General features: G+C 43.2%; 1 protein-coding gene across 2 annotated transcripts; it reads right to left on the reverse strand.

The window, feature by feature from the left end:
- Positions 1–1895: 1895 nt before the first annotated feature.
- Positions 1896–21781, reverse strand: BAG1 (BAG cochaperone 1). 2 transcript variants are annotated; one of them, XM_032119481.1, is made up of 7 exons: positions 21530–21781; positions 16989–17117; positions 16755–16837; positions 15933–16046; positions 15322–15429; positions 7687–7749; positions 1896–5254 (listed from the first exon to the last, which is right to left on the reverse strand). In XM_032119481.1, exons 1-7 carry the CDS (start codon positions 21570–21572, stop codon positions 5165–5167), a joined length of 630 nt encoding a protein of 209 aa, XP_031975372.1. In that variant the 5' UTR covers positions 21573–21781; the 3' UTR covers positions 1896–5164. The 2 variants fall into 2 exon arrangements, with proteins under 2 accessions (XP_031975372.1, XP_031975382.1); XM_032119491.1 differs by lacking the exon at positions 15933–16046.
- Positions 21782–21850: the final 69 nt, after the last annotated feature.

Raw genomic sequence — 21850 nt, forward strand, 5'->3', positions numbered from 1 at the left:
GGAGAGGCTGGAGGAGAGGCTGGAGGAGAGGCTGGAGGAGGGGCTGGAGGAGAGGCTGGAGGAGGGGCTGGAGGAGGGGCTGGAGGAGGGGCTGGAGGAGGGGCTGGAGGAGAGGCTGGAGGAGGGGCTGGAGGAGGGGCTGGAGGAGGGGCTGGAGGAGGGGCTGGAGGAGAGGCTGGAGGAGGGGCTGGAGGAGGGGCTGGAGGAGAGGCTGGAGGAGGGGCTGGAGGAGGGGCTGGAGGAGGGGCTGGAGGAGGGGCTGGAGGAGGGGCTGGAGGAGGGGCTGGAGGAGGGGCTGGAGGGGGGGCTGGAGGAGAGGCTGGAGGGGGGGCTGGAGGAGGGGCTGGAGGAGGGGCTGGAGGAGGGGCTGGAGGAGGGGCTGGAGGAGGGGCTGGAGGAGAGGCTGGAGGAGGGGCTGGAGGGGGGGCTGGAGGAGGGGCTGGAGGAGGGGCTGGAGGAGGGGCTGGAGGAGGGGCTGGAGGAGGGGCTGGAGGAGGGGCTGGAGGGGGGCTGGAGGAGGGGCTGGAGGAGGGGCTGGAGGGGGGGCTGGAGGAGGGGCTGGAGGGGGGGCTGGAGGAGGGGCTGGAGGAGGGGCTGGAGGAGGGGCTGGAGGGGGGGCTGGAGGGGGGGCTGGAGGAGAGGCTGGAGGAGGGGCTGGAGGAGGGGCTGGAGGGGGGGCTGGAGGGGGGGCTGGAGGAGGGGCTGGAGGAGGGGCTGGAGGAGAGGCTGGAGGAGGGGCTGGAGGGGGGGCTGGAGGAGGGGCTGGAGGAGGGGCTGGAGGAGGGGCTGGAGGAGGGGCTGGAGGAGGGGCTGGAGGAGGGGCTGGAGGAGGGGCTGGAGGGGGGGCTGGAGGAGGGGCTGGAGGAGGGGCTGGAGGAGGGGCTGGAGGAGGGGCTGGAGGAGGGGCTGGAGGGGGGGCTGGAGGAGGGGCTGGAGGAGGGGCTGGAGGAGGGGCTGGAGGAGGGGCTGGAGGGGGGGCTGGAGGAGGGGCTGGAGGAGGGGCTGGAGGGGGGGCTGGAGGAGGGGCTGGAGGGGGGGCTGGAGGAGGGGCTGGAGGAGGGGCTGGAGGGGGGGCTGGAGGGGGGGCTGGAGGGGGGGCTGGAGGAGGGGCTGGAGGAGGGGCTGGAGGAGAGGCTGGAGGGGGGGCTGGAGGAGGGGCTGGAGGGGGGGCTGGAGGGGGGGCTGGAGGGGGGGCTGGAGGGGGGGCCGGAGGGGGGGCCGGAGGAGGGGTGGATCTGCCGCCGCCGCCGCCAGCGGGATGTTTCTTAGCTAAGCCTTTGGAGCCGCACCAGAACTCGGCAGACACATCAGTCCAGCTGTGGGACACGTCTCTGAACAAAGCGCCTGAAACCCCAGCTCTCACGCTAAACCACACAAATAAGTAAAAAATAAGAAACAGTACATCCCATACATCCACATGCAGAAACCACAGAATCATAGTGGGTCGGGTTGGAAGTGACCACAGTGGGTCATCTGGTCCAACCTGCCTGCCCAAGCAGGGTCATCCTACAGCCCATGGCACAGGATTGTGTTCACACGGTTCTTCAGTATCGCCAGTGAGGAAGAGCACACCCTCTCTGGACAACCTGTTCCCGCGCACAGCGTGCAACACAACTGTGTAAAGTGCTCTTAAGAAAACAACCCCCCCCCCACACACACACAAAACAAAACCATCAACCCAGCTTTTTTAAAGCTCTGTCTCGTTGCCAATTCAGGGAACGCTCGAGGCCCCAAATCACGGTGCCCTTCGGGAGACCCCGCTCGCCCAGAGAATGCTCCCAGTGCCTCCCGCTGCCCTGCACAGCGCACACGGCAGCACCAGCGAGAGCAGTGGGCACCTTCCCCTGCTAAAATACAGCCCAAATACAGAATGTAGTGACTACAACATGACCAAGGACAGCAGACAACTTTCTGTGTTTTATTTTTATCTTTTCATTTATCATAGTACAATAATGTAAGTTAACAAAAAAAAAAAAATCTAGTGCCAACTTCCACGGTGTCAAGTGCTCCACAAGTGTCCATTAGAAGTCAAAAAGTGTTGCTCCAGGCTTACAGCGACATTACCTTCCAGAGGACTTGGTCACAGAGGATGCCACTATAATTTTGTGCTGTTTCCGGAGAGCAACCCATCCCATGGCTCCAGACTCCACAGTTCCCTGAATGTCAGGTTTGGTTCATCTCACACCAGCCCATGGGATCTGGGAGAGAAAATGGGCCAAGGGCATGTGCAATTCAATTTCCATTTTGATAAAAGACAAATCCTGTGGTACATTTTGCCAGGATGGCAAGTCCAAGGTGTGTAAACACAGCCAGAGCAACACAGCAACTGGAGGAAGACAATGGGTAAGTGCAACTAAGGCAAAAGGGAGTAACTTCCATTTTGACGTGACCACAGCAGATGGTTGGGCTGAGGAAATGATTCAGTAGCAAAACAGGTATCACAGTACACCTGGACTACAGAATCAGTGAGATTATAGTTTAAGCTTGATTATTTATATTTACAAATTCTGAAGAATATTTAAAATTTCCTCTTCCTTCCCCTTCCTCCCACAATTGCAGTCTGCTGCACTTTTCAAAAGCACAGACGCTTGCTTTTACTGAATTTAAGGCTATTATGACAAAAAAAAAAAGTTTACGACTCCCCTCTCCAAAACTAAGTATAAAAGTCAATTTGCTCTAGAATGTCTTGGATAACTCTAAATATAACCATCTGTTTCCCAAAACAAATCAACTCATTTTTATATTTGGAAGACAAAAAATTTACACTGCAGAAGTTGGTCTTCATACACATACTCTTGTCCTAGAAACCAAACGACTTAATACTGCAAGGTAGATGTGGCTCAGGACACCCACCCTCTACTGAGTACAGATGTGCTGGTGGGAGAGGTTCACCATCACTCTCTTTGCCTCAAAGTACCAGATCATCAAAAGATCTGCTATGGAACATTCTAAAGTTAATCCACCTTGCTCTGAGACAGGCTGAGGATGTACTCACATAAGCACATCTAAGGAAGCAGCAATTTCTGAGAAAGAGTGCTGGGAAGACAATATCTGCCTGTAAGTGTTCTCACCCGAGAGAGAACTGCACAGGAACAGCAGAAATGGACACAGTCCTAGCCATGACCACAGCTCCCAGTTCTCTCCATGGGCACAGGAGGATACTTGCTTATTGTACCTGTGAAAGCTCAACGCATTAGAGAACCCACATTTAGGAGGGTGAAGATCCTTTCCAGCACAGGAAAGTGGTTGATTTTGCATTCCCTGAATTAGGCAAGTGTTGCTGGTGGTTTAACAGTCAGCTGAACCTGGTCGAGAAGCAGCCACAGGTTGGGCAGGGCTTCACAAAAATTACTACAACCAATGCTTCCTCCTCTTAACCTTAAAGTGCTGGGAAAATGCAGCATGACCAGACTAGTTAGCCTAGAAATAAACTTCCACAGTCCTACCATACCATATCCTAACATGATAGATAAGGTTCCTAGGAGTTTAGACCATGAAATCCTTCACAGATGCTGATAAGAGAATTTCATAAGGAAAAAAATGTAAGGTTGTAGTAACTGGTTAACAGCAAAAAACATGGTAAGTCAAATCTTGGTATGGTCAACCAGCATTTTTAGAATACAAATGACCCTTTCTAATGCACAACTATCACTTCATTTGTTCAATGGCATTTTTCACTAAAAAAAAAAAAAAGTTCCTCCAATTACGAACATCAAAGACAATACTGTAATAAAAACACTTCAGGTATTATTTAAGTTTTATAACTTACTAGAAGTTAAGATCTTTTTACATACATTTCCTATTTTTATCTTGAAAGGACAGCTAACCTTAAAACATATGGAGAACGGCTCACTACCTAAGGGCCAATTCTAAACATTCTCAGTCTGACTCATTTGGGATGAAAGAGCTTTATTTCTTGCACAGAAAGAGGCCCCCTACCAGTCCCTGCTTTGCCAGCTGCTGTGTATCTGGCTGACCTCCCAATAAGGAGCATCAGTGAAAAAGCAGCTGCTATACATTTATGTTACCTACAGGCTGACACGCTCCACAGTCTGGTCAGAGCCTCTGAGCAACCACTGCCAAGTTGGCTGCACCCACTCAAAGTTTCTGTCTCCTGCAAAAGCTGACGTCTCACCTAACAGAGAAGGTTAAGCACGGCACTGCCAGCATCAGTCATAACCCTCACACAGATGGCATTGCTAAAATAAAGCAGTGTCTCTTTGCAACACGTTATAAAAATTCACTGATTGCCTTAACATACTGGAAACAATCACTGCATTTTCCCATTAAATATAGCATCGTGAATTCAGTAAAATCAGAAAAAAGTATTAAAAAAATCTTTCAAAATAGCTCCTTAGTTATACCTTGCTTGAACTGAACCCTTGGTATTTGAGCAGCATGAGTAATCTCATTTCATTTCTCAACATAACTCAAGACAGAACACAAATAATAAAAATACGAATAATCTATAAAAACCACAGTACATCAGAAATCTATGTAAAAAACATACGTCTGTATCAAGGAGCTCAGTAACAACTTAAAGCACCACTCAAAATTAAGTACCATACATGTTACAGTACATTCCATTTATTATGACAATTTAAGGCTAAAATAGGTACGACTCCCTTATAGTCAAGCTTTCTTATATTTATAAATGCATACAAACATTAAGTAGATACAAATGCGTAGGGTTTTTTATTGCTCTGAACTGTCTACTAGAATGTTCAACTTTCCCAGATGTTGTCTCAGTTTGCCTTTTTCAGTCAAGCTGAAGTCCTACAACTGCAACTTATGGCATTTGTACGATTATAGACCTTCTTTGATTCGAGCTGTAAATAAATTCAAAGATATATCAGACAAAATTGCCCACCATTGAAAACTTCATAACTTAGTTAACTAAACTATCTTATTGTCCATAAGATACACAATTCATCACAAAGATTAGTTCTGCCATTCTTCAGGAAGGATTTTCTTTTCAAAATAATAGTTCTAACCAAGCGGCAAACAAGACAACAAGCAAGAAATGATTGACTGGTACCAGTCTAACAGACTGGGCTTTGGGGAAAAAAAAAAAAGGAAGCTGGATATGTGCTCCAAAACAAAGAGCAAACTCTTCTTCTTGCTCATAGAGCAATTATGTTTCCTAATTATGTAAGGCGATGCCTCATTCTGCCAGTGCCAAATTCTTTGACTGTAGCTTGTCCATTTCTTGACCAATATTCCCCTCAATGGTATCACACTGGGCAAGAAAAACCTGAGAATAAGAAACAAACAAATGTTATTGGAGACACTATTTGGCAGTGGGAGGTGCTTCTGAAGAACTGAAACTGCAGTTTCTATCATGAATTTGAAGATGTCAACTCAACAACCATTTTCCAGTTGGTTTGGTAATAGTTTATCCACACCTGCATTTACCCAGAATTCAACAGAAACATGACATTGGATAAGGCAATAGCATGGCTGCACATCATCACCAGTCCTTTCAGTTGTTCCAAAGTTCATAAACAATAGCAAGAAACGTAAAGGTTCAGACAAGTTAGTGCTTCATTCAGTTTGGAACATGACTTTTAAGCTCCTTTCTAAAACGTGTTCTTCAGAGGCCAAGGCTGGGAGGGACAAACCTGCTCAGTCAAATTTAAAACAAGCTTTCATGAAACCAAGACCTTTTCTATTTCTTAAGACTAAAAGACATCACTGAATACTCATCTTTATCAGTAAGTAGCTGGTGTTCCTCAAAAGACAGAAGGCTCCTTTCCAGAAAGGGCAGTCCACAGCACCTTAAGCTTTCTTAGAACCTGCCCACAAGTTCTCACAAGTAGAGCAACACACAGAGAGCATTTAGGAGCCAGCAGCCCCTGGTCACTTTGCTCATCCTGTACACAGCACAACACACCAGCACTTTAAGCCAATAAATTGTTTTAGGCCAATCCTAAGGTATGTAACTATATTGCACTTTCTGAGTAGGATTCTCCCATTAGCTATTCATGTCTTGCCTTTGATTTTGCTATGTCTGCACCAGACTCCGACAGTCAAACCAGATACTTCATGTTATTTACATTTAAGTGATACTAAGAAAGCGCTCTCCTTCTAAAGCAGCAAATTGTTGTGCCATGTGAATGTTCCTCAACCATCACACTGCTTTGAATCATCTGTTTCCAACCAATCCCTTGAGCTGTCATCAGCTCATGTCTGTAAGAACTTGAGTGATGAAAAAGTGAAGGTGGTAACAACTGCAGTTGCTGGCTGCTACTGTTTTATATTTATCTCCCCACACAGGAAGATGTGTGACTGCCAGCAGTAAAAGGCAGTTAATAGCTCCCCCTGGCTTTCATGGATACTCAAGAATGATAAGCGTAACTTGCCACTGTTCTCCTGCTCTTGCTCTGGAAAAACAAACTGCTGTTGACAGCTCTGGTCTGAAACCTCTTAGGATTCTTCTGCAGTCCTCAAAGGGTTCAAAACCCACAGCTGCATAATGCTGTGCCTACAAAAGCACATCAATAATTCCAATCTCTGCTCAACAGAGTCCATTTTATGCTTTAACAGCAGTTCTTACACAAAGCCCCACTTACTTCTGCTGTAACTTCACCCAAGGGTGGAGACCCAGTAGCTTCCACAAAGCTGAGAACAGCCACCAGTCTATTACAAGTTTTGCTGCCTTGGTTAGGCACATGGAATTAAGAGCATGTTCGGAACCCCACATAACACAGCTACACCAGCAACCACCTTTGTTTCCATTTGCATTACCTGAACTTATCTCAGTAACTGAGTACCAACTGCTTTGTCCCTAAAGCTGTAACTAAAACCATTTCTCCTACAAAGTACTTCCCGGTAGGCCTTCCTCTATAATAGATGGCTATTCTAAAAAACTTGTGAAACACCAATGGGAAGTATTTAATAAGGTTACAGTAAAAGGCAAAATCTTTCAACTCTATATATGAATGCAAGGTACTTCCACAAACAATTTTTAGGAGCCCAACCTGGCACTGAAGCTAGCACAATACAAAGAAATCCAGTAAAACAAGTATCATTATCATTCATTTATGTAAGTTTGAGTGGCAGGGGGTGAATTCCAGTATTTATTAACAAACCTTTAATTCAAGGTCTCTAAGGAAACAATGTCTAGGAATTTACAAGCATCATACAATAGAAAAGCAATTAAACCCTCCATCCCCAGCACAGCTGCTCTTCTGTACAGATCTGAAAGACCTACTCTCCATAGAAAGTTGGTACATTGCAATAGAAGCTAAATTCTCCAAAGAACACCTCTGGCAAGGTCAGGAGTAGGTCAGCAGAAGTTACAGCTGACTGCATCCTTGTGCCCAGACCTCAGTCATTACTCCAGTCCACCAAGATTCAAAAAAAGGAGGAATGATCAGTCCTGGTGTCTTTACAAGTTATCAGAAGTACTTCACATCATCAGGCAGCCATAAGACGAACCACCAATGTAAATGACAAACATTATCTGAAAACAGCATGAACTATGAAAATCTGTATTTTGTGAGCTGTTCTATAAAGCTATTAAATACCTCTCAAAGGGAGGTCATACGAAATACCAATATAAGAACAAACACTGAAAAAATATAAGCAGCTCATTTTCACAAACTCTTGGTATACATGTGCCCAGCATTTATGGAGGGAAAAAAAAGGAAAAAACCCCATCAGAAACAAACCAAGAAAACTCACCTGGACCCTCTTCACCAACCCCTTCTTCTTCAGTTTGCAATCACTGAAATTCTCTGGCAGATTCTGCAGTAAAATAAGCAAACAGGTTGATGCAGCTTAATGCTGAAATTAACATGTTAGACTTATAGCAAAAACTGGAATTATCAAAGAATCCTCTGAATAGGCATCCTGAAAATGCCATGCCTGCTCAGTGAGGATGATTACGCAGGAAAGAATATGTAAGAAAAAGTCACTAAAAAGTCAGGAATGCAGCATGGTGACTGCAAAGAACCAAGCCAGCAAATCTACCATGTGCCTTTAGGGAATACACAGCAACAGAATACACACACTGCTTTTTCTACTGTGTTGTGTTAGCCATTTGGCCAAGCTTCATTTTCAGTATTGTTTTCAGAGATTGTAACATGAACAAATTTCTTACAAATACATTAACTCAATTACTTGCCATCATTAGAATGTATCATTAGTAATACAGCCATTGCCAGTCTAAGCTGTACATCTGATCATCTCTGCAAAGTAATCATGGAAGGCAACAGATGTGAAGTGCTACATGATGTCAGCTTTTAATTTAATTCAAACTGCATCATTTTCTGTACTCCTTCCACCCATTATGTTCATGTATGTCATCCTGGCAAGTGTTACATGCTTTGTCCTTTTTGAGCTATGTGAAATTGGGGTTGTTGCTGGGGAATGGTGCTCAGGTTTATGGTATTTTTTTAAACAGGTAAAAACATCTGTATAGATGATTATCATTATATAAAGTTTATGTTAACATTCTTAGAAACACTGCATTCTCACTGGTGAAGATGCATAAAAATCTTGGGAGTTTCACACTAGTTTACCTTTTATTTTCCAGCCTAACTCCAGATCAAGAAGAGAGGTTTCCCTAACCTAATCTGTTTCATTTCAGCCAAAATGTGAGCCCAGCTGGGAGGTTTAGATACATAAACTTTTGTAACAATCAAAAAATGCTGCTGTTTTCTTTTATTGTTCAGACAAATGGTTTCTACTCCTCCTGTTGGTTGCCCATGCTGTGTGTGCTGGTGTGAGGCACTTCAGCTGGGCTGTCAGCCGTGTGTCACCTTCCTATGGGAACACTCCTTAACTCTTCAGAGGTACTTCAGTGGTGTTTCCCTCTTGGTCCCTAACAGCTTGATGGCTGGAGTAGAAAGCTACAACCTAGTTCCATTACTGAAACTTGGTAGGACAAATCCATCACTGGAGTCATGGGATGGCATTGCCAGGAGGTTGGACAAGATGAACATTAAAGGTGCCTTCCAACCCTAGCTATTCTATGATTATACTCCATGATAAACTGGCAAGATGCACTGCAGGCTCTCACACATTACAGCCTCAAAGACTCATCTCTTGTATGCACATAACTCACATTTTATACAAGAAATCCTCAAACCAACCACCGTTTACACAGTAAAAAATGTCTGTATTTTCCTGCCTGTAGATTCTCTCTGTTCTTGAGTGTTCTTTTAACTAAGAATCCAGCATTCCTGAGCGCTGCTTCTTAGGGAATGCAGACTCTCTTTAATTTCTGTCCCCTCTCCCAGCTGATCTCTTAGTAAAACCACCTCCCTTGCCACAGAACGCCACCTTAAGCTCTGCTCAAGTTCCATTTGTTCTGGCACTGCTTCCAGTAACAATTTTTAAGTTTAGTGTTGCCACCATGTCTTTTGGTTCTCCTCTTTTGGTTCCTAAACCACAGATCCCAGTACATAGTATCTGATGCCTGAACCTACTCTAGAGCAGTGTAGTCAATCAATAAACAAAAGAAAGCTAGTAAAATTTATTATTTATGGCTATCTTATCAGAACCAAAGTGACACTATTATAAACACAGGCACTCTTCCACAATGGATGTCACTAGCAGTAATACCTAGAAATATTTTGGGGTTGTTATCAAATGGTTTAAAAAAAAAAAAAAAACCACTCTGCTACATATGGCATCAACTCTAATCAGTTGCAAAAAAGGATTTTTATTGACACTCCATCCGTCTAACAAAAAGCTTTTTCATTAGGTTCATTCAAAAATCCAAATGAACAAATAATATTTTATAGGTTTTCTTGAGTACCAGCCCTTCTTATACTAATTAGTAAACTGGACAGGTAGACTAGTTTCTTTAAAAACAATTATTAAATGGCAGCACTTGCCAATGGGTTTTCTTAATGCAGCAGTGGTAGCTAAGAATTCTGCCCTCACTGAGGGATGACAGTATTTTTATGCTTGTAGGGAAAAGTCCCAGGGTAAAATTCAAGAAAACTGAGAAGCTACAAAATCTGTAATCAGCATACAGGCTAAGGGGGGATGAAATGGAGGATGGAGCAGGGTGGAAAGTTACCAACCCAGGTATAACAATATGGAAAATTATAGGGAGAAAATGTGGTTGCTACTCCCTGGATGGAATGCACTCAGCATGCCCGACTTCCCATACACAATACAGGCTAAGGGGGCCTAGAGAGACAGTGGACTGCAGACAGCATGGCCAGGGTCTGTCCAAATCCTTGCAAGAGGGGGAATGTGGTGGTACCTTGTAGCTGGTAAGCCACGTAACAGCTGGCACCCAAGGAAGGAAAAAGATTTCCTGCTGTTGAACCAGCAACTGTGGCAAGATCACAATGCCCACCTCCATCCCAAAGTCTCCCTGAGATGCAATACTAATGTATAGCTGCAGCCTAAAGGTCACCTCAGATGCAATGCTGACATTACCCACCTCCAAAGCACAACCAACCCCCCACTGAACATGATGCATGGCTAGAGTCACTTTAGCTCCACCTAAACATAAAAATAGTATAAAAGTAAGTTTAAAATGGTGTAAAAACAGGGAAGACTCCATTACTGGGGATTAGCACTGGTTAGTATATTGCTTTAAGTACGGTTTTGCAACCAGATACTATCACCAGCAATCCTGTCACAGCTTTCTGTTGTATTAATAAAGGAGTGCTATTCCACAAACTGTTAGAGTGAGTCCTTCAAGGGCACTTACAGTCACTGGCAGCAGGTAAATATTTGACTATGGATACCCAGGAGGAAGTCCCTCTTATGCTGTTGGCATTTGTCCCTGAATCTTGCCTGGGGCACGAGCAGACCGATTAAAGGTGTGGAGGCCCAGGAGGGTGGCCTCTCTGTTTGCATGTGACCCCAAGCAAGTCAGCTGAACTACCCTCGGATCAAGTGGACTGCTCAGGGAAGGGTCGCCATAAGAGGATGCTGATAGACTGGGGGGCACAAGGGTCTCAGCTAGCCTGGGCCACCAACACACAAATCAAACAGGAAGGGTTGAAGAAAACCTTCCCTTTCACATGGCAGTGCTCCTTGAGCTTCAGAAATACCTTCCTCTGAAGCTCTGATTTCATGTTTACAACTCATGCTAAGATATTAAAGAATTATAGTAAGAAACACTTATCACATTTTAATTGATCCAGATAAATTCAAAAAGTTTAGTAATAGGTTCTCATTTTAACTGGAAAAACTTCCCAGATGTCTGGGAAATGTTTGTTACAGGCACAAGGATGGGGTTTTCTCCAGAATGCTTCTTTCTTTTAATCCTTGAAATGTTAATTTGGTATTGATTTACCCAATGACAAATATAGCAGAGACAAGGAGACCATTAAATTTCATCAGAACAGAATGGTAATTTAAGTAAGTTCTACAGAGGAACTATAATTTAAAAAAATCCTCAGGTAAGGAGGATGGGCCAACAGAGCATAATTATGAGTCAGTAACACCCAGATCGATAGATGCAATTTGAGAGATTTCTCGTGAACTTATGTTAACAAAATCAGTGACTTGTATTTCAGAAGAGAAAGCTTTTTTCAGTCATTAGAACAATCTGTTCTCTGCAATATTGTCTTTCTAGATTAAAAAAATCGGCCATTTAATAGGAGACCATCTTGAGGACAAAGTGAGTGCTCACACTGCGATATTGGTGTGTGAATGTAAACTAGAGCTGGTTCACAAGTACATTCTGTTCATGACTGTGGGTTTAAATCTTCCTACTGCTGTCAGAAAAACTTTCCCTTTTTTCTTGAAAAAGCTTTTCAGATATTTAAAAACCTGAGCCAGATGACCAAGTAAAGCATTTCCTGTGTTCTTCTCACTGAAATTTGTAGTAAGCAGTGTATTTTGACTTCTACCCTGGACCACATGTTTTAACTGATTAAATAAATAGCAATTCTGCTAATGCACATACGTATCTTCAACTGTTGAACAAGACTCAACTGCATTCTTCCTGAAGAAAACCTCTAAGATCTGTAGTTTATGGCAATGTCTGACTGTGTCACAATATCAAAAATTTGTAAGATGCTCCGAAAATCTTACAATCTTAGGAGCAGTGAAAGCAGTAGCTGTTTAAACACATTTATGTTAAAATGCTTGTTACAGATGCTCTACCCAAAAGAATCCCTTCAAGACTTTTCTTTCACACCTCTGGGGGTGACAACACTGTATTTTTTCTCTCACACCCCACCACTGTATGACTATAAACTTACTTCTCCACCTTCCAAATCCCGTCTTTTAAATTCACAATTGTTGAACACAATTAAAAGTATTTAATTGTAAATAAAAAATATTTAATTCCAAACTCAGCTCCTCTAACTAATGAGCTCATCTGCTACCAGTAAGAGAGTGATACTCCTAGAATAGAGAGAAAACAATATGCAGGCTTCCTCACCCTTAGCTCTCTGTAACCAACCAAATCTCATTTTGTACCAAGCTGTATAGTTTTGAGTGATCCAAGTAACACACAGCAGCTGAGACACTCTAATGAGCTTTGACAATTCTGCCAAAGGAAAAAACTGGAACATTTATAGTGTGAGGCTGCTGGTATGTTCCACTTCTACAATGCATCATCCATTCTTCTCAGTCAGTCACATTTTTCCCCTCTGAATTTTTTAACATGCTGTTGACAGAATCAACAGCACCTCTACATGTTCAATAGCATTTAACAGATGTGTCAGAACCAGCCTTTACTTGGCTGCCGAAAAGAACGCTAATTACTTGTATAAACCAATTCTACAATACAGATAAAATATTTTACTGCTTTGCATTTCTATTTGCCATTTTTTACTCCAGTGGAACCCATTTATTGTTCATACACACCCCTCATTACCATTCTGTACTGCTGCCTCCAGATACTGCAACCACAGTACAGCTGAGTACTGCCTCAGTTGGTGGCCTGTTCGTCTGACCTGGTGTAATACCAGCACACTGAACTCCCACATTTTATGTAAAGATTCCACCTACATGTACTTCATCTGCAAGATTTCACAGAAGTCCAGTAGTCATGACAAATCTCACAGCCAGCTTTGTATATTAAAAGAAACAAATATGTGCAGTGTAACTGCAATCACCAGTAATCCAAACCCTCATTTATTTAAACAAAAAAACAAAGACTTTTCAATGTCATAGGCTCTTATACAATAAAGTGACAAACAATTATTATGGATTTTGAAAGATATTAATTATAATTTTAGTCTTAGCTCTGATGTTGGAACCCTGGGTTTAGAGAATTTAGGTTTCTGGGATATAATAATATATATATATGTAACAATATGGAGGACTTTGGGTGTGAATTTGTTCATCATCTTTTCACCTTCTTCTGCACAAATCTGGCTGTTCTGGTATTGGGTCAAAAAACCCTCGCTGCAGGTCATGAATAGATAGTTATTGGATTATAAATAAAAACATATTACTTAGCATTTCATAATTGGTTGATTTGTACTTTAAATGGCCTTGGAAGTTAGAACTCAGGGCCATCTTCCACCTTGTTAACTAAGAGACACATCCAGTGCAGCTGTGCTACAGATAAGAAAATAATAAACAACAATTAGAAGAAAAGCCTGGTGTTTCCTGCATTTCAATCCCAACTCTGAGTAAAAGACTCGAAATTCAGAGACAAAAAGAAAACAGAGAAATTAACACCCTGACTGCTCCACTTTCTCAAGAAACAAAACTTCAAGAAACAAAACGTCAAGAAACAAAGCACAGGGACTCCATTATTTCCCAACCTAAACACCAAGTCACTGATTATAAGTCTTCTAAAACATTGTACTAGACCTAAAATCCCTTGTCCAGTACTGTTCAGAGTATTTTGGGTAAGGTGATACATCACAGCATGGTTGCTGTTTAAACCACACAGAAAATAACAGAGTTAAAAGCAATCTTGGGAAATTGAGTTTGGATTAATCAGGAAGCAGTGAAACAGTTTTACAAGGCTGCCTGCTGGGTTCCAGAACTGCACACCCAAATACAAGTACTGAGGTTTTTTCTAAATAGGATTTGGTATCAAAAATTGAAGGGGTCAGAAACAAGCTTTAATGCCATCCAATTGAGACAGTTGTCATCTTATTGATATTTCCATGACAACACATAGTAAATCTGCCACTTCATACAGGAAATCAGTTATATGAAGTCTTTATGTCTAACAGCATTCAGTAACTGTCAGCATATTCTCCATATGAGGCACAGAAGGAAACAGAAATTTGAAGACTCCAAAATACTCAGAACACAGCAATTTTTTTTAAAGAAGTATTTAGAACTGTTAGCTCTAACAAACAGCAAAGACTAGGTTATCATCATACACTCACAATGCAAAAGCAGGAAATTAGTTATTAAGCTTCCCACTATTCCTAGGAACACATCCGTATTACATAGCATTTGATGATGGCCAATTCAAATTATTAGTCTTTGATTTAGTCTACTGTTGAGCTTTTCAAAGTGTCTATCAATTAAACTACATTTATTTCACCAGTTACAGGTATTTGCATGGCATCTTTTTAAAAAAAAATCCAATAAATAATCTCCTGTACCAAGGAGGAGACCCAAAAACACCACTACCAAAGAAAAGCAGCACTTTTCCTTCAGAGCAGGATCTTACAATATCCTTAATATGCAATGTAATTACATAATGGAGCTTACAGAGAATGATCAGCAGACAGAGAAACAGAATAAGGAGATTGCCACAACCAGGGTATCTTCTCTTTATCTCTGTACAAGACCCTTATTCTCATCTAGCTCTCAGCTACTACATGATACAGAAAGATGTATATTATAGTCTGGAAATGTAATGTAAGGTTATGATCCACTAATGACTGTGAAGCACTTGGATATACCCAGTATATATATACCAGTATATACTTTCTTGAAAGAACACAGTCCTCAATATGCAGGTATCTCACATAAAAGTACTGTCAGTCCACATATGACTGACCAGAAAATCCTTCAGTCTGCAGGACCTCCTTGTTCCTCTGTGGTATAAAATATGAAGTGTATCTCATTGTTTGGTTTTTTTTCCCCAGACCTATACTGTACCATGAAAGTTTGCCAAGAAGCAAAAAAAGGACAAAACTTGAGCAAAGGATACCCATTTCACCTAGTCTTCATGGGCTGCTGTCCCAATTGAAACTCTTCTGTAGAATGGGAATTCATACACAGGCATTACTGGCACCATTTAGAAAGAGAGGCCGCCAGGTAGTCTTTTGGAAACATACAGGGTCAAGTATTGCATATTAAAGAAAAAAATGAGCAAAGGGATTATCCAATTTTCAAAGTCAAATTCAATTTTTAGTACATGAAAATATCAAGTAAGTTTCTGTTGGGATTTGACCTCTTCTGTGGTTAGTTACTTACAATGGCATCAATCTGTTCAAGGGTCTTCATGAACTGCTCTGCAGTTCCTTTTATCCTCTTGTCCAGCTGTTTTAGTGCTTCTGCTTGGAGATCCTTTGCTAAAAATCCCTGAAGAAGAAATAAACAAAATTATCCCACACCCTACACAATACTCACCTTAGAAAATCTGTCAATCCACAACAGGAGAAAACATCTTGTACTGTTTCTGTATTTTCAAGCATAATAGGGACTCTAATCTTAATCTGTATTCTTCTGTATGTTATCAATTCTTGACATGGTAAATCTGTTAGGTTTACTTAAATGATAAACAAGTAATAGACCTTCTTCTTTGGACTTTGAGAGAACTCTATGTTTTTCCAGATATAAAGAATATAACTTATCCCCTATGAAACAATATTTACCTTTTTCTGAACAGTGCCATGTCTCTACTTTGCAAACTCATATATGGCATTTGAAATTCATTAAGAATTATTACTGACTCTTGGACATTTAGAGGGGTGGCCTATTACTGACTACTCAAAACCTTCAAACTGTTTTGTTTGGGTTTTTTTAAATAGATACACCTACAAAACTGCTTTGCAAAGATGTAAAGTGATACAAAACTGGCATACCTTCTGGATACTTGTGAACTCTTTATTAACTTCCTCTAATTTATTAGCTATTTGCTCCACTGACTTCTCCAAATCTTTTAACTTCTTTAATTCAGCCTCTTCTTCTGGACTATTCTGTGTATTCAAAAGTACAACATTCACAACTAAGGGACAAATAAAGATACAATGCAGCTAAAAAGCAGCAGTGCTGACACAGACATAAAGGCTTCTGATGGTTTAGAACACACACTACACTGTGGCTATTCTTTCCATATTTCAATACCTACCAAATAAGCTTCTTCCAAAGCTTAATTACAAATACAGCTAAATCAGCAATGTATTATTATAATGAGATTAATTTGAAGGGAAAAGGAAAAGTGCAAATTTTTTTTCTTTTTGTAAACTTATCATTTCTAAAGTATAGGCAACATTTACATAATGAGATTATTACCTCATCCTCGACTTGCAAAGCCAGCCACAAATCATTTCCCCAGAAATAACCCAGACAATCAAGACACAGTAGCTACAACTGGGGAAGCGTTTTTTAAACCAGAAAAATAAGATGAGCAGATAAGGTCAGCAGTACACAGAAGGTTCATGAGCACTGACCACAGATTAGGCAGAGTCTTGTCAATAATGTAAAGCAGAAGCCAGTCAATAATGTAATTTCAGAGAAGTCCAAACTGCACTTATTTGCAGTGTAACATGAGATTGAACTCAACTTTGTGGATAGGTATACAAGATTAGGTTAATGCTACAGCTTCTTTATGTGTTCAGCAGCTGACTTACTGACAAAAATGATGACAGTTTAAGGGGGAAAAAAGGTCCAAAGGCAATGCTTACCCTTTTCCCAATCAACATGACTTTGCAACCATTTTTAACACCAAGTGCTGATAATGGTTGTTCCAATTCTTTCAGAGACTTTCCTAAATGAAGAATGAGAGAGGAAAAAAAATAGTTAAAGTACAGTTAGTGGCATAAGAATGTCTTTTTGAAGACATTCAAAACATGGACACCTGAAAGTGACTACGATGAAAGCTCATCATCTGTACAGATCATGGCAGATTTATAAGTTACCTTTGTATATCAGTTTCTGAAAAGGAACTGGCACTCCAGTGACTTGTTCAATAAGTACAGCCATGTCTTGTAGTGTAGGTTCACCATCTTCTTGTTGAGAAGCAACTTGAATACTGTGTTTTTCATTACCTAGTAGAAAAACAGTAACAGTAATACTTACTGTAACCTGAAAATATTACAGAGAAAATCCATCTCTAATATTTATTACCATTAATACAGAAAGTTCTCAAATCACAGGTTCTCATGTAGAACCATACTTTTCAATCAATTTATTCTACTACACTTCCTTCCTCTTGAAGTGACTGACCTCAGCTGAAAATTTTGGGTTGCACTGGAATAACCTGAAGAGTTTGATCAGGTGTTTTTTACTGCCATAATTCAGCTCCTGCTAAATATTGTTCCTTATCTCTTTCTAAAAGTACAGATGGTGTCCAGACATCCTACAAGCTAAAGCATGAAAGCCCACACCTTCCTGATGTATCCCATTTCCTACTTGTAGGAACTTCTGATGTCATGAGTCTTTGGTATCTGAGACAATTTATCACTTCCTTTGCTCCCTTCTTCTCAAACACAAGAAACAAACAATCATTGTCGACCCCATTTCATCTCCACCACCAACCAGAGAGAATTCTCAGAGTGCAAAAACTATTTCTCCCCATGAACTGCTGATAAGCAGACATAACCACTTGGAGAAGTCCCAGCTTATCTGTCACCTTCCACTTACAGAGCATCCTATTCAGACTCCCTATGATTACTTGCATGCAAACAGGAGGTAGCTCTCAGGGGGAAAAAAGGAGTATGCCTATTAATCTCTGCTTTGCAACAGACCCTTTCTACAACCCTCTGCTCCCACACACTTAAGGTCTGTCAGTCTCAAAGCACTCACAGGAATCAACCACCACTGGCTGCAAGGGAAATCAAAACAGGTATTTTTTACTCTGCAGGAAGAGAGAACTTAACACATACCAGAAGGAAAACTATTCTCACACCATAATTTAAAGTACATGTATCTTTTACAAAGGAGAGTACCAGAAAAGTTGATTTTAAAATGCTCCAGCCTCCCACAGTCACATGACAAGTGACATTGTAGTCTCAAAAATTTTAAAGCTCTAACAAAATTTGTTATTCCAAGACAATTTTAAGCTTAAAATCACATTATGCCCCTCTCACCCAAGCATTTTTCATGAACTGCCCTTCTTACTAGTTTGTTTTGGGGAAAAAAAAAACAAACCACAAAACACAACCTCAGTATATTTCAAAAGGTCATTTTGATATACACAACTGCTTTGTATAAGGGCTCTGCCAGCAAGCAGTTGAGAGAAAAAAAAAAATATTAACTGAGGAAAAAAACAGATCAAGTTTGTCTAACAAAATAACTAGTTTAATTACAAATTATGAGTACCACTTTGGGGAGACTGTAAACAAATTTTACTGTAAATTCACAGCAGAGTGAAATCACCATAAAAAAACAACTCATGGGTTAGAACTGGTATCACAGCTTCTCAGCTTGCTTCAGTAAATTACAACACTAATTTGAAGTAAGCACTACTGCAAAATTCCAAAATACTTATTTTTTTTAAAGCATAAATATATTTTAAGAAACAGGTCAATTCATTTTCTTGCTGTATTGGGTTTGCATGGCAAGGTTTTGGTACCGGGGGCCACAGGGGGGGTTTCTGTGAGAAGCTGCTGGAAGCTCTCCCTGTGTCCAACAGAGCCAACGCCAGCTGGCTCCAGGACAGACACACACACTGCTTACCACGGCTGAGCCCATCAGCCATGGTGGAAGCACCTCTTCGACAATGTAGCTAAGAGTAAAAACAAACCTGTGCATCACCAACTGCAACCACAGAGAGGAGTGAGAACGGGTGACAGAAACAGCCTGCACTCACCAAGGTCAGTGCAGAAGAAAGGGCAGGAGGTGCTCCAGGTGCTGGAGCTGAGATTCCCCTGCAGCCCATGGTGAAGACCATGGTGAAGCAGCTGTGCCCCTGCAGCCTGTAGAGGCAGAGATCCATCTGCAGCCTGCGGATGATCACCACACCAGAGCAGGTGGATGCCTAAGAGAAGGCTGTGACCCTGTGGGAAGCCTGTGCTGGAGCAGGCTCCTTGCAAGGACTTGTAGACCCAGGGAGAAAGGAGCCCACACTGGAGCAGGCTTGCTGGCAGGACTTGTCACCCTGTGGGGGACTCACACTGGAGCAGTCTGCTCCTGAATGACTGCAATCCATGAGAGGAACCCATGCTGGAGCAGGGGAAGAGTGTGAGGAGTCCTCCTCCTGAAGAGGAAGGAGCAGCAAAGTGTGATGAACTGACTGCAGCCCACATTCCCCTGCAGTGGTCAGGCAGGAGGAGTTAGAGAACTGAGGAGGAAAGTTAACGCCCAGGGGAGAAAGTAGTTTTTTCTCTTTTAGTTCTCATTGTTCTACTCTGATTTGAATGTTAATAAACTGCATTTCCCTGCGTCAAGTCTGTTTTGCCCATGACCTGGTGAGCATTCTCTCCCTGCCCTTCTCTCAACCCAGGAGCCTTTTGCTGTATTTTCTGTCCCCTGCCCAGCTGAGGAGGGGAGCGACAGAGTGGCTTTGGTGGGCATCTGATGTCCAGCCAGGGTCTGCCCACCACACTTGCAGATTGTCAAGTCACACACATTACTGTCGCTGTATTTTTCAGCCCTAATTTCCATCTTTCCCCACTTTCACTCCTGCACACAAAACTTTACTAAAAATGTTTTGCGCAAAGTGGTCAAGCAGCATGTGACAGCTGCAGGTGTAACTCAGACAGATGAAGCCCAAGCTGAACAAAGGCTTCTATCTGCTGTCTATTAATGACAAAGTAATTAGCAGGTAAAAAAAAACAAATGGGAAGACAAAAACATCCTCAGACAAGCAGGCTGTTGGCAAACAGCAAGATGTTGGAATTATAAATGTCAGTATCATTAAATTACTGACATCTTTGCAAAATGAAAACCCCTCAGATCAAATGGAGCTCTCTGAAGGCACCAGTTAGCACATGAATCATGATGATTCAAACAGATTATTCTACAAAATTCCTCACCAAAGACTTAAATAAAACTACCAGGAGATAAAGGAAACCTTTGAACAAAACAATTTGAAACACAATTTGAAAAGACGAATGAGCAAGCAGAAATAAACAATAAGCTCTAGAGATAGAAAGAACATGACCAACACAGTGCAAAACGAACAAAGGCAGAATTTACTATCAATAATTTTAAAAACTAATCCAATTAAAATATTACTAGGTTTAAGCAGAATACCTTGCTGATTTAATACTTTACTATCTTCTTCATTCCTCCTACTGTCTCGCCTAGATCCACTTCAAAATCTAACTATGGTGCTTCCCATCTTATTTTTAAGAACTGCAGAGTCCAAGGTATTCTCATCCCTTTGCAGTACCGTTTTATATCTATTTATAGATACAAGCCCATCTTTGCCTCCACTTTCTTCTCCCTCCTCCTGTTTTTGAGGGAGGAAAAAAGCCCAACTGTGTCAGCTGGCCTTTGAGTGACCCATTCCATCAGGTCAGCACCAGCACCCACCTGTCCTACTGAAGAAACCGCTCTCTGTTGCAGTCTTGTAGCTCACTAGCTGCAAACATCCAAGTCCCTTCAACAAACCAGAAGAAAGCCTACTGGGTAGCACCTGCTTTTATTATGCAGTGCTGACTTCAGCAATATATTTCATCTAAGTCAAGATTACCAAAACAACAGAATCACAGAATGGGTCAGGTTGCAAGGACAACAGTGGGTCATTTGGTCCAACTTCCCTGCTCCAGCAGGGTCATCCTACAGCACATGGCACAGGACTGTGTCCTGACAGTTCTTGAACATCTCCAGTGAGCGAGACTCCACAACCTCTCTGGGCAACCTGCACCAGAGTGCAGTCACCCCCACAGTAAAGAAGTTCTTCCTCATATTCAGGTAAAACTTCCTGTGCATCAGTTTCTGCCCATTGCTTCTTGTCCTATTGCTCAGCACCACTGAGAAGGCTCCATCTTCTTGGCGTCCTCCCTTTACATATTTATGCACAACAGTGAGGTCCCCTCTGTCATCTCTCCTCGAGGCAGAACAGGCCCAGCTCCCTCAGCTCTTCCTTTTAGGAGAGATGCTCCAGTCCCCCCATGATCCTCGTCGGCCCCAAACGACCTCTGCTCTGCGCCCTCCGGCAAAGGCCGCCCTGTCACCTGCTCCCACTATCAACCTTGCAGCACACCTACGCCGGCGATCCAGCTGGAGGAGACACTGGGAAGCCGCGGCCACTAAGGAGCGAAGCCTCACGGCAGCAGCCGGCATGGAGCCCAGGCGGAACGGGGGCCGGGCCGTGCCCCGCCGAGGCCGCGGCCACCCCGGCCGCCCTCCGCTCGCCCCCCCCGCCGACGCGGCCGCGGCCCGCCCGCCCCGCAGCGCCCGGTGCCGCTCCGGGCCGGGCGGGGATCGCGGGCAGCGGGGAGGCGAAGGGCCGGGAGCAGCCCCCGCGGCCGGAGATGCGCCCCCGCCCGCTGCCCCTGCCCCGGGCGCTTACTGTAAGTGACGGTGACGGTCACCGGGGCTCCGGGCGCCGCCATCTCGCCCCGCCACAGGGAACCGTCCGCGGCGCTGCCGGGCCGCGTCACTTCCGGAGCAGGAAAACGGGAATGCCGTTTTCCCGGTCTGCTCTCACGGCGGCACCGCCGGGCAGCTCCCGACAGCAGCAGGGACGCGGCCGAGGCGGGCCTGGCGTAAACGGGACCTTTTCTTCCCCATCCCAAACCAGGCCCCGCCTCTGGCCAGCCCGGTGCCCGTGACGCTGATAACCTGCCCCCCGCCCTGTCCTTCGCACCACATTCATCACCAAAAACGCCAC

The sequence above is a fragment of the Corvus moneduloides genome, chromosome 1 (genome assembly GCF_009650955.1).
Source record: "Corvus moneduloides isolate bCorMon1 chromosome 1, bCorMon1.pri, whole genome shotgun sequence".
NCBI lineage: Eukaryota > Metazoa > Chordata > Aves > Passeriformes > Corvidae > Corvus > Corvus moneduloides.

What these genes read in the sequence shown, in the direction of transcription:
- BAG1 (XM_032119481.1), bottom strand. Translation starts at nt 21,572, where the DNA reads ATGGCGGCGCCCGGAGCCCCGGTGACCGTCACCGTCACTTACA. An exon ending in AGTTCACAAGTATCCAGAAG is followed by an intron (nt 15,430 to 15,932) that starts GTATGCCAGTTT and finishes TTTCTTCTTCAG; the next exon opens with GGATTTTTAGCAAAGGATCT. An exon ending in TTGAACAGATTGATGCCATT is followed by an intron (nt 7,750 to 15,321) that starts GTAAGTAACTAA and finishes ATTTTACTGCAG; the next exon opens with AATCTGCCAGAGAATTTCAG.